The following is a 13,883-nucleotide window of genomic DNA, read 5'->3' on the forward strand; positions in this document are numbered from 1 at the left end:
TAGCAGTAGTAGTCTGAAAAATGTTTGGATTTGGGGTATGTATGGAAAGTAATGCAAACCATCCATGAAACTGTGCTAATTGTCCCTATTGTCTATGTTCTCTCTCTCTTTTTTAGTTTCGCTATTCAAATTGGCTTGATAGATTATATATGTTGCTGGGGACTCTATTTGCCATCATCCACGGAGCTGCACTCCCCCTCACAATGCTGGTCTTTGGAGATATGACGGATAGTTTTGCAAATGCAGGAAAATTCAACAACTTAACTTTTGTAAACATAAGTAATTTCAGTAAGTATTGCTGGTGGTACCTATTTTATTGAAAGCTTGAAGAAAATCCAATCACTTAGAGTGATATTACTAAATATGCATTAGTATGTTTAGTGTGTGGATGCATCTGAGCTATAGTTCATATTTGTAATGACTTTTATAAGATCATATTCAAGAGCATTAGAATGCACAGTGGAAATGCTGTCAGAGATATGTAGAAAATGCAAGCTCTATGAAGTGAGAAATATCCCAGGACACTTCAGAAAGAGGTAAAAGAACCTAATCTGAACCTTGAATAATAATTAGGAATCAGTATAACTCTCTTGATGTATTGGATATGGGTATAAGAGACAGGAGTCCAGGATGTTTCTAAAGTTTATAGCCTGATAAACCAGATGCAGTTACCATCAACGAAGACGAAGAAGGTGGAGAGGAAAGTAGGTTGGACAGTTAGTATCAGAAATTTAATTTTGGACATGTAATGGGTTGAGGTCTTTGGAAACATGCTAAAATGGAGAAATGGGGCCAAGAGAAGGGGTGTGTTTGCGTGTGCGCATGTGTCTGTTTTTAGGATGGGAGAAATAATAGCTTGTTTGTATGCCAATGAAAACCATCCTAAGAGAGAAGGTAATGTTTTGAGAGAGAGGGAAGAGATTTGCTTGCTTCAGAGTTATCCATGAGAGACTATGGTATCTAACGCTCAAGAAGCAATATTCACTTTAGGTAAGAGTACAGCTAGTTCATCTACAATAAGATGTGGGGGGAGAGAGTATTTGAGTATCAGTGTCTAAAGGTGGATAGATGAGGAGGTGAGAATTTGTGAAAGTTTTCTTTTGATTGCTTCACTTTGCTCAGTGAAGTAGGAAGCAAGACATTTGGCTGATAAAGAAAGGAAGTCTAAAGCAGTCCTCTAGGAGAATGGGAAGTGAAAGGACTATTAGAGTACTTTTGGTGTCAACATATACACTCCTCACACTTGATTGAGGAGGGGCTGGTTGATAACCCTGAGCTTCCCTGTCAACTTTGGTCAAGCATATATTGATTTAAACTACACAACCCAAATTCTTAAAACCTGGTGTATGCTCAAGTGGTAGAAATGTTTAAAGTGCCTGTCTTTTAAAAATATGTTTTATTGATTATGCTATTACAGTTGTCTCATTTTTCTCCTTCTTTATTCCCTTCCACCTTGTACGCCCCTTACCACCACCATCCTCCCCCACCCTGCTGGTAGTTCATGTCCATGGGTTATACATATGGAGTTCTTTGGCTTCTCCATTTTCTATACTATTCTTAACCTGCCCCTGTCTATTTTGTACCTACCAATTATGCTTCTTATTCCTTGTTCCTATTCCACCATTCTCCCTCCTCCTGCTTCCCGCTGATAACCCTCCATGTGATCTCCATTTCTGTGATGCTGTTCCTGTTCTAGTTGTTTGCTTCATTTGTTTTTGTTCTAGGTTCAGTTGTTAATAATAGTTGTGAGTTTGTTGTCATTTTACTGTTCAAAGTTTTGATCTTTTTCTTAGATAAGTCCCTTTAACATTTCATAAAATAAGGGCTTGGTGATGATGAAGTCCTTTAATTTTACCTTATCTGAGAAGCACTTTATTTGCCCTTCTATTCTAAAGGGTAGCTTTGCTGGATAGAGTAATCTTGGATGTAGGTCCTTGTCTTTCATGACTTTGAATACTCCTTTCCAGCCCCTTTTTGCTAAGGTTTCTCTTGAGAAATCAGCTGATAGTCTTATGGGAACTCCTCTGTAAGTAACTGTCTCCTTTCCTCTTGCTGCTGTTAAGATTCTCTCCATATCTATAATCTTGGGTAATGTAATTATGATGTGCCTTGGCGTGTGCTTCCTTGGGTCCAACTTTTTTGGGACTCTCTGGGCCTCCTGGACTTCCTGGAATTTTATTTCCTTTGCCAAATTGGGGAAGTTCTCCTTCACTATTTTTTCAAATAAGTTTTCAATTTCTTTCTCCTCTTCTCCTTCTGGCATCCCTATGATTCGATGTTGGGTCGTTTAAAGTTGTCCCAAAGGTTTGTAAGACTCCTCATTTTTTTTTAATTCCTTTTTCTTCATTATGTTCTGGTTGAATGTTTATTTTCTCCTTCTGCTCCAAATCATTGATTTGAGTCCGTTTCCTTCCCTTCACTGTTGGTTCCCTGTAAATTTTTCTTTATTTCATTTTGTATAACCTTCACTTTTTCCTGTATTTTGCCACCATACTCAACCATTTCTTTGAGCATCCTGGTTACCAGAATTTTGAACTCTGCATCTGATAGGTTAGCTATCTCTTTGTCACTTAGTTGTTTTTCTGGAGTTTTGATCTGTTCTACACTTGTGAATAGAGTGATACCATGTAGGTTTTACAATGACCCTTGAACCTTTAAGTCTTTGATGAATATCACAAATTCTTTGCCCAGAAACAAGCACATAAATGTTCATAACAGTTTGGGATATTTATGGATCCTTTGATACCTGTCTGTGGATCCTAAGAACCCCTTCATTGTGATCCTAAGAGCATATTGTTTACCCTGAGGTAGGACTACTTCAATTCTGTGAATGCAGGTAATACATTAAGCCAGAAAATTTTATTATATCTTTGAGTTATGTAAAGTCCTTATGCATTTATTACATCCCTTCATGAAATTTAAAAGGACCTACCAAAAGAGTTGTGCCACCTTTGAATTGGCACTTTTCTTTCATACCACTCACCAAAAGGCAGGATAGCATCAAAGGTTTCGATGCTTGTCCTTGAGATGCAGGCAAATGAATTCTCTGATGCTTCTGGAGGGAGAACAAGCCTACTGAAACCTGGGGCTCCAGATACTCTCAGACCTTTTTTCTTCTTGACCTTCCCCAGGTGGAAACTTGTAACTTTTCCATGAGAGTAGATTAGGTACCAGAACCTTCTTGTTGGACAAGGTAGTCTTTCCTTAAGGAGATTTGGATTTGCTAAGGCTCTTGAAAGCCTGAGAGTTTTAAGCTAACCATAGGATTTAACTAGACAGCTCTAAACACTTTTTGAGAGCAGGTCCTTGTCTGTGTGCACTAGGCCCCTCCCTAGCATTCTCATCTGATGCCTCACCCTGATTATCGAACACCATCCTTTGTCTTGCTCTTTTGTGTCAGGGACCTGATTTCCTGACACCCAGCTCCCAACTGTCTCACTCTTGTTGCTAGCATTTGCCTTTGCCTTGAAATCTCTGATGACTTGGCTCTGGAGAATTCCACTTGTGTGAACAAAGATTAACCATTGCTGAATTTCTGTAGGATTCTCATCTTACGAGACTGTCCAGTATCTGTAAATAAGCCAAGATAAAGGTGATTGTGACTTCGGGCATTTTGTGTAGAAGGTTACAGGTTGGATGCTAGTGTAAATGACATTCAGGCAGTTAAGGAAATGAGCCTGAATCTGCGTATAAAAAAATAGGACTAGAGACTTGGCAGCATTTGCTTTGAAGGGATATTAAATCTCCTGGGATAAGATATGGAGAAAAGTAGAAGGAATTAGGGAGCCCTAAGTCTTGAGGAAAAACTCAGTTGTTAACAATAACTAAAGCCAACATTTACTGAGCATTAAAAATGGGCTAAGTGCTGTTCTTAGTGATTTACATGTATTAACTCTTTCATTTCTTTCATGTACATGAGGACGGTACCGTTATCTATAGTTTAAGGATGAGGAAACTGGGCCCAGATGATTGAGTATGTTTAAATTGCCTGAGGTCATAGTGTTAGCAATTACTCAGTATTTGAACCAATGCAGACTGGCCCCTTCGGTTCAAATACCAAATGAAACAGAGGGACATCCAGAAAGGAAGACACTGAGGATGACATGCTAACCCAGAAATTAAAGGACATGGGGGAAATCTGCCAAGTCTCGTAGTGGTTAGCAGCCAGAGATCCTCTTTATATAAGTTCTTGATAATTTTTTGTCTTTAATGATTCAATTTATGGTATATCCATAATGATGGCCTTTCCCTTTCTCCATAACTGTATTATGGTTGTTGCTCTTCAGTCTCCTACCAGATTGTGGGCTGAGGAAGGGAGAAAATGAGACATCCAGATTTTAATATGCATTAATAATTCAGATTAAACAAGATAAAGTAAAAAACATCATTTTTATAGTTATCATAATACTTATAATTTCAACTCTCACTGGTCTGAAACTCATATGTGGAACAAGAAAACTATTTGTAAAATGCCAGTTCTCAAAAGAGCATCTATATTTTGCTGCTTAAACTATGAGTACATAGATCAAATGCAGCTCTTGAATGTGTATTTTAAGACTCTGGTGTTGTAAACAAAAAAAAATTGCCATTGGTGTCCTCAAGGCCAGCATTATGAGTAGGCACCAAACTAGAATGCTAGCTAATATTTCCATTCTAAGTACATACTTTCTACAAATGTCCATGTTGGATCTGGTTTATTTGTATTTTTCCAAGGCTTTCCTCTGCTGCTGTCCATTTCGTTAAAAAAATTCTTAGAGATTTCTGGAAATCTGAGTATCAAGTAATAGCAATATATTCATACTTCCAAGTAGATTGTTTAGTGTGGCATTTTACTTTTTAAATTTGAGATAAAACTTAAAATATAACTAATTTTTCTAGAATTAGTGTCATTTAATCAGGTTTTTGTTTTGTTTTGTTTTGTTTTTTGGTTGCTCTTGAAGGAATGCCTTCTCAGCTAAAAAGTAGATTAGTCATGGAGGCTTGCCAGGTAAAATGGCAGAAAGGGCAGCTTCCTTGGCTGAAAGTGATAGGGGGTTGCCCAGAGCCAGGGCAGTCTCTTATAGTGTGCTCTCCTGTCACCTGGCAGTGCCAAGGTCACCCCTGACATAGCCTACCATCTGTACCCCTGCTCTAGCCTGTGCCTAGGGCCATCCTCATGTCTTGCCTGTACAACTCTTAATTTCCGAACTCTACTTTCTGCTTCTACCCTTACCCACCTGTATCCAGTTCTCCACATACTGTTCCACTGAGCATTTACAAATAGAAGTCACATTTCATAGTATGGAATCAATACAAATTCCTTACCTTGGCCTATGGGGCCCATGTGATCTGCCTCCTCCTATCCTGTCAATCTCATTGTTTAATACACCTACTCAATTCAGCCACCCACACTCCCTTCTCCTTCCTGTCTTGGGGCCATGTAGAACCTGCCCAGTCTCTCTAATCATTCCTTTATCCCTCAGAAAGGCCATTTGTTCTCAACCTACTGCAAAGTCACTGTAGCAAGATGCTTGATTTACTTACTAGGAGTTATTACTCTTATCTTTTTACTATTATCGTATTAATCTATTGGTTTACCTGTTTATTACAGCTTCTCAAAAGGGCAGAAAGGCATAAGGGATCAAAAAAGAATTTCCTGGGAAAAAGTATTTTAGATATTACAGCAGTGTTACTGTTTCATATGAGGTTTGCAGCCTGAAAGTCAAAAGCATTTCCTTCTTGCACAGAAATCCAATGAGATTAGAAAAAATTCTGTTGTATCCCTACTGTTCAGAACAGTTCCTAGCACAAAGTCTCTGTAAAAGATGGTTGGAAACCCACCTTTAAAATAAATCTTGTTTTACTGATTAGGAAATTACAAATGTATCCATGTGACATACATTCTATTTATACTGTTCTTAAGTGTTCAATAGTTAAAACCACTAAACATAATGAAGTATTTGGGTCCGATAAAAATGTAATGTAAAGTGACCCATAAGTGGTATAGTCATAGTGGTGGGCACTGTTTAGTCATAGGTTTCTTTGAAGTCCTGCTTGGGTTTAGAAAAAACTTTTTTTTCCAGGTAGTAAGATAGTGGTCTACTGTATCTTTTTTTAGTTTTAAAATATGTAAGACACTTATATGCAAAATAGGAGAATGGTTGGAATATTTTGATATATGGTGCACATGTATGGTGGCTGTGTGAAAGCACTTGTAAATCTTTGGGACAGCCTCGGTCACAGCACAGAGAGCAGGCTGTGCGCTGAGGATACAAAGAAAATAAGACAGTCAGTTCTGTAGGAACTCATACCAATGGGAGTGGGAGAAGGAACGAGATACAAACCATCATACTTCTATCCTAGTATTGACTTGGTAAATTGAATCATGTGTCAATTACAATGGAATTCTATGATAAGGTTAGTCCCTCAGCTAGAGGTAAGCCATCTGAGAGGAGGTCATATTTTAATCCATTCATGGAATGAGGAGTCTTTTCCAGAAGAAAAATCATGGTAAAGGCACTCCAAGTAGAGAGAGAAGAATGAATGAAGGGTTGGAGGAAGGAAGCTGCCGCCAGTTCCTGCTTCATCTCTTCTCAGTACGTGGAAAATATCTTAGTCTAAAGGAGTGGAACTTACAGAGAGGTAAAAGACCTGTATTCTGAAAACTAGAAGACATTGAAGAAAGAAATTGAAGAAGATGCAAATAAATGGAAGGATGTAACTTGCTCATGGATTGAAAGGATTAATATTGTTGAAATGTCCTTGCTACCTAAAGATATACACAGATGCAATGTAATTCCTATTAAAATACCAATGACATTCTCCTCAGAATTAGAACAATGAGTCCTAAAATTTATATAGAATCACAAAAGACCCTGAATAACCAAAGAAATTTTGAGATAGAACAAGGTGGGAGGTATCATGATCCCTAATATCAAACTATACTCTAAAGCTACAATTAAACAATATGGTACTGGCATAAAAACAGATATATAGATTAATGGAATATAAGAGAAAGCCTAGAAATAAATCCTTGCTTAAATGGTAAATTAATCTATGACAGTTTAGGAAAGGATACACAATGGGGTAAAGATAGCCTCTTCAATAACTGGTGTTGAGAAAACTGGAGAGACCCATGTAAAAAAAGTTGAACCACTTTCTTACATCCTATACAAAAACAAACTCAAAATGAACTGAAGACTTAAATGGAAGACCTGAAACCGTAGAACTCCTAGAAGAAAACATGGGCAATAAACTCTTAGATATCACTCTTAGCAGTATCTTTTTGGATATGCCTCCTTGGGCAAGGGAAACAAAAGAAAAAAAGTAAACAAATGGGACTACATCAAACTAAAAAGTTTTTTCACAGCAACGGAAACCATCCACAAAATGAGAAAACATCTGCTGAATGGGGGAAGATATTTGCCAATGAAACATTTGATAAGGGGTTAGTGTCCAAAATATATAAGGAATTTATATAACTTAACACCAAAAGAACAAACAATCTGATTTAAAAAAAATAGAGACCTGAACAAACATTTCTCCGAAGAGGATATACACATGGCTAACAGACATGAAAAGATAGTCATCATCACTAATCCTTAGGGGAATGCAAATTAAAACCACAATGAGATACCACCTTACGCCTGTCGGAATAGCTATCATCATCAAATCAACAAATAACAAGTGCTGGTTTGTCTTGATTTGGTAGTGATACACACTAGTAACAATACCATTTAGAAACATTTCCTGATGGGCTAAATAAAATAGAAAATCCCTGATGAGAGCTCTTTCAGGACTGATGAGGCTAGTAGGACTTATCCAGCTATTTCACATCCTGTTTTATCTTTGAAAATAAGGAGCAGAAGCAATCTCATAACTGTGATAAAGGAAAAAAATCTATCTGGACACATTTATTGCTTCTTTGACATAATGTGAAGCCGTCAAGGCGCTTTCCTACATTTGCTATGTCCATGCATCTCTTTATTACTTCCTTACTTTTTGTATTACCACTAAATGTGGTCTTCCCCAAGATTCCGTGCTTGGTTGCCATTTTCTCCGTACTTGCCTTCCTGTCCTCACAGGTGAGGAGAGATGGCTTTTTTCTTTCCTAAATTTAGCTGTGGCCAATAGCACAGGACTCCTAAATCTTCAGACTTGAACTCTTTCCAAAACTGGAGAGCCATAGTCAGAATACTTATTGGATGTCTTCATTTGAATGTCCCAGGCACCAAAGAATAAACATCTTCAAAACTAAGCTAAAATATGACCTGGCCTGCTATTTTGGCTGACTTCTTATTTCCTGCTGTTACACCACCATTCTCCACATGCTCACGCTTGAGATCTTGATATTTTTTATTTTTATATTTACTCTCTCACCTTCTGTTCTGTCAGTTGTTAGGACCTGTAACTTCTTCCTTTCTAGTCTGCATTTTCTATCCTCATCTAGATCCTCTTTCCTTGCATAATCACAGTAGCTCAAGTCTCAGTCTCTCCCTGTTTTAGTTAATCTTATACCTTACTGGCAGCTAAGTCATCCTGGACTCAAATCACTAAATGGCTACTAGTTTTCATACACCAAAATTGTGGGGCCCAAATTATCTTTCTAGCTACATAGTCACCTCTTCTCATTCTCACAACATAACCCGCACCCAAGCTGAACTGGCTCACTCATTCTTCAGAATTGCTGTGGACTTTGGTTCTTGTTGTTCCCTTTGCCAGAAGTTTTTCTCTCCTTTCCCACATCTGTCAAAATCAGACTCATCAGAACTAGATTCCCTCACATTATATGGTAGTGTAATGTTCTAAATGACTACAAGATTAAACTGTGCCTCCCCAATGTTCTACCAGCCTTGACTAGGATAATTTAATCTATAAAAATATTTACCAATATATTCATATATATGTATATAAATATGTTTAATGCAGCATTGCTTATAACAGTAAAATATTGGAAACAATGGAAATAGATGTAATTTTGAACAAACAGAGATACACATACAAAGACACATATTGACATGGAAAATTGGCTACTGAATATGGGCTGTAATTTTATTTTTAAAAATAAACATGTATATATATATATTTGTATGTTTGTATACATGTACACATAAAAGAAAAAATGAAAAAATATTGAACAGAGATTATTGTGCGTGTTGGTGGGGGAGAGGTATTAAAGTTTTTGTGTGCCTTGTTTAACAATGTTAACATTTACTAATGTTAGATTAGTGTTTATTACATTATTCTTTGTATTGTATATGTTTTAAATAAAAATAAAAACTGAAGAAATGCAGTGTTAGATTTTAAATACAGTGCTTTAGTATCATGTATGCACTAATATTTATTTATCAGGACAGAGACCCTAGAAAAGATATTCCTCTGTCATCTTTGAGTGATATTTCATAAAGTATTTTAATTCAAGGATACCAATATTTCTGCTTCTTAGTAAATGTGGGCTTCTTCTTGCAGATCAACTTTATTGAAGTTAGTGTGTGTGTGGCTGGTATTGGTTGCCAGCAGTTGAACGGATGCTATAATGTTTACACACAATTAAAATGGAAGCAGTGTGAGCTATTTTTGTGTAAATTGTTAAGTAACAAAAATTTGATTCATTTTTATGTTCTTATTCTTAATGGAGAACAAAGAGACATAATTTTTTTTTTTTTTGGACACCTAGGTCTGTTCAACAATACACATCACTTCGCCAAGCTGGAGGAAAATATGAAAACGTAATTTGACATTTTCCTAACTGTTGTTAAATTTTTCTGTCTCTAGATTGATTGTGGCAATGTTTAAAATTTGCATATAATAAAGAATTAAAATTTTGAGGGGAACAATGCTATTGTTAGTTTTCTAGGAGGGTATAATGTAGAATTTTTTTAAGAGGGTAATTTGCTGCATAAGATGTACTTAAATTAGAATTAAGCCCAGATTAGATTTATATATGCGTTGGTAAATACAGAATATTACATACGGGAAAATTAAGTTTCAGAGTGGCCTTTTAAAATGTGGAATTAATGAAGAATCACGTTATTTTCAATGGCTTTGTTATTATTAGTTTGCTTCCTGAATGTTTTCAGTAATGATACGATAATGAGATCAATCAACAGGATTTTTTTTAACACAGCATGTAATTTTAAACAATGAAACAAAACATCCCAGGATAAAAATAGTCACTCTAACCTTAACTCACCTCAGGAAAGCTTTAGTTAATGGCTTACATATCTTGAAGTTTGTACCCCAGAACAGGTTATAAAAGATGCCCAAGGGTATGAGCTGGTGAATCAGCAGATAATGATTCCACATTTTCCTTTAAGTGATCTAGTAGATTTGAATACTTGATCATTTTTTGAAAGATGAGAAGCAAGTACTTCTGATATTCATATGAAAAAATGCTTAAACATAATTATATTTTGAGAAAACATAAACTGATGGTTGAAAATACATAAACTGATTCTCAAAGCATGAGTTCTACTTGTTAAATAGGATTTCTTTGTAGCTCTGTCTTGCTAGATTGTTAACACTTGGATAATAATTAAATATTGAGTTATCTATTAACTAAAATTTAATATTTGAATTACATCTTCCCTGATAAACATTGTAAATTACAAGGTGCAGCTCTGGGATGATATCTTTATCAGGATTCCTGCTGAGTTAAACACTAAGTTGAGAACAGTAAGATTAGAAACTATCTGGTTATTACATAACCTTTTTTGAAGCTTTTGTGTGGTTCATACAAACATTTTTATTTGAAGAGGGCAAGCAAATGAATAAAAATAGGAATATTGATATATTACATTTTAAGATGTTTGTCTTTGACTTAAAAATTAATTGCTTAGTAAAACCTAAGAGTTGTTTGCATTCTTAAACAGGAAAACTCAGGGCAAGGAAACAAATTCAACATTTCTAGGTGATCAAGGGTCTAATTTTAGAAGAGGCTCATGTTTTTTATTGTTAGAATTCAAGCTGGAAGGACTGACTACTATTTGATTCCTTAAGCATTTTAGGATAACTCATGATGGCCAGTCGGGCAGATAATATAAAATACTTTTTATTTTCTGTTGTCTCTTGGCCTCCCAGTTCTGTTAGATTAATAGCAAAAAGGCCAGGCGACCATTTCCATCTCTTGGTTCCACTTTCTGGCAAGTCCTGTCACTTCTTTCCATTGGCCAATGTGCAGTAAATACCTCAAAGTGCTCATCAAGCAAATAGGACGACAGGGGTAGAGCTTACCTGATGCTGTGATGCTCCAAGGTGTCACGCATGTCTTTCGCAATAGCTGGCATTCTCTGAGTGCTTACTGTGTGCTGGGCACTGGCCCAAGTCTATGATGTGCATTACTGCATTGCTACTCTTAGCTCCATTTTACCACTTAGAAAACGGAGGCTTAGAAAGATTAAGCAGTTTGCCTAAGATTACACAAAGATAGAGCCAAAGCAGAGACCACACTGTTAACCATGCCACACTACACTGGCACAGACATAGTTGGATATCTACCATCAATTCTGCTGATTACAGCCCCTTCTTTTTTGTTAAGGATGGCAAGATAGGCAGATAGCTGAAAAAGTAAAAATGAGTGGTCTGTTTGGGAAAGATGCATTAGCTGGGAAACAGAATATATGCAGTATTTTTGTTGTTTTTCAGGTATTCCTATTATTACTGTGCAATCGGTGCTGGTGTGCTTGTTGCTGCCTACATTCAGGTTTCATTCTGGTGCATGGCAGCTGGGAGACAAATAAATAAGATCAGGAAACAATTTTTTCATGCTGTAATGCAACAGGAGATAGGCTGGTTTGATGTGCATGATGTCGGGGAGCTTAACACTCGGCTCATAGAGTAAGTGCCTAGTTTTATGTGAAACTCACATGTGGTTCTTATTTTTTCTTAATCCTTGCACAAAGATATGCCTTTTTCTAAAACTGATTTTAAAATGAGAGGGAGGGAGGGAGGAGAGAGAGAGAGAGAGAGAGAGAGAAACATTGATTGGTTGCACCCCATACATGCCCTGACCCTGACCAGGGACCAAACCTGGCCAGGGCAGTTCTTATTCTTACTAAGATCAAGAGATGGTATTCGATCTGTTTGATCTTAATACATCACTTGGAAGTAATAAGGAGAGTAAATGACTTCTGAGCAGTGACCATATCTTATGCATCTTTTTGTTCCCAGTACATGAGGCAGGACATGGGGGACCTGCATGACCAGCACTAAGTGACAGAAAAAAATGAGGGTGTGCAGTAGAGCAAAACGTGAGACTTTATGGAGAAATATCTGAGCAAGAGCCTAGATGTAAACTAATACACCCCATACTCAGACGAAGAAACAAACAAAAAGAAAACAACTAGATTCAGGAGAAAATTCTGTGTTCATAGTTCTGATGTTTATCTCTAACACTATCTGTTCTTCTAGTGATGTCTCCAAAATTAATGAAGGAATTGGTGACAAAATTGGAATGTTCTTTCAGTCAATAGCAACGTTTTTCACCGGCTTTATACTAGGATTTATACGTGGTTGGAAGCTAACCCTTGTGATTTTGGCCATCAGTCCTGTTCTTGGCCTGTCAGCTGCCATCTGGGCAAAGGTAGGTGAAGCCCGTGAATCCAAACTCTCAACTGTTCCTACCCTACTCCCACCCAAGGCTGCTTTTACTGAAAGACCACACTGACGCTGTACTTGATACATGGTTTTAAATCTTCTGTTCAAATTCAGTGGGAGGAAGCAGATGCCACAGTTTTAACCCCTGCCAGGACCCTGAGCTGTCCTGGGCCATGGGGTTACCTGGGGATGAAATGAGAAAAAAAAGGAGTAGCTCTTGTATCTCATCCTCTGCCTTTTTGTAAAAGGCATGCCCTACTCTTAAAGAGCTGTGTTCTCCAGTTGACAATTCCATATTCACACAGCAAACAGATTCAAGTTCAGTGAACAACAAATGTGTCCCATTCAATTAACCTTACTCGTTTTAATGTTTTTCGTTTTGGAGATTTTGTTTGATTTGTAAGTCAGTTTTACAATTTTGTCAGCATTGTAAATGGTTCTGTGTTTATGTATATTTAAATCCATTGGCACAAAAATAATTTTAAAAAATACTTCCTAGTCCCACATGCATGTAAATCTTAAGCCTACAGTTCTCTCTTCCAATCACAAAGACGGAGTAAGACTTACTTTCCCTCCTAAGGCTGGGTGTGGTGTTCACTTTAAACTTATTTGATGTACGAGCAGGTTGTGGTGGAGAGATTGGCCTAGTATGTAATTTTGTTTGGTTCAACACAACTTAAAGGAGGTCCTACAAATTCATGTGGCAAAAGGATATCAAATAAAGGAGGGCCAACCAAAGCCAAGGCTAACATAAAAGTAATCAGGCTATCAGTATTGAGTTTTAGATTTTTACTCTGTAGGGTGGATATTGTTTTATTATTGCAAATGGTGAGTACCACTTATTGAGCATCTACTATGTCAGACAAATTAGTGAGTTATCTTTCTAAGTATAGCTATTAGGTCATTTTGCAGAGGAGGAATCTGAAGTTTTGAGGCATGAGGCATCTGTTAATTTATTGCTCAGGGTAACATGGGGTTTAAATGGTGTTCTTGGTGGTTAAGTTGCGTATCTGTTTCATTCAGCTGAAACATTTGCAAAAGCTTTCTGTGTTAATCAATTTTTCTATTTATTAGAATATTAAGCAAGTCATGTGGCCAACTCTTCATATCAGTATTTGTGGATAAACTATTTAAAATGTATTGATATCCATTCCAGTTAAGTTAGGAAAACAGTAAATTACTCTTTCATTAATTAGTTATACATTGCTTCAGGTACTGTTTACTTAATAAATGGAGCCATAAGCTTATTGCTGGAGACATAATATTAATCCTCACTATGCCAAAAAACTTGGATATGATTTCAAACAAAC

General features: G+C 36.8%; 1 protein-coding gene across 1 annotated transcript in view; it reads left to right on the forward strand.

The window, feature by feature from the left end:
- Positions 1–13,883, forward strand: part of ABCB1 (ATP binding cassette subfamily B member 1) — an 86,424-nt gene that overhangs the window by 24,721 nt on the left and 47,820 nt on the right. Inside the window, exons 4-7 of the mRNA XM_054564096.1 lie at positions 117–288; positions 9,656–9,707; positions 11,623–11,814; positions 12,388–12,559. Of these exons, the coding sequence (XP_054420071.1) occupies positions 117–288; positions 9,656–9,707; positions 11,623–11,814; positions 12,388–12,559 (588 nt within the window). The remainder of the gene's footprint in view (positions 1–116; positions 289–9,655; positions 9,708–11,622; positions 11,815–12,387; positions 12,560–13,883) is intronic.

The sequence above is a fragment of the Pteronotus mesoamericanus genome, unplaced genomic scaffold, assembly GCF_021234165.1.
Source record: "Pteronotus mesoamericanus isolate MK-2021 breed Mesoamerican mustached bat unplaced genomic scaffold, CSHL_Meso_final scaffold_85, whole genome shotgun sequence".
NCBI classification, from domain to species: Eukaryota; Metazoa; Chordata; class Mammalia; order Chiroptera; family Mormoopidae; genus Pteronotus; species Pteronotus mesoamericanus.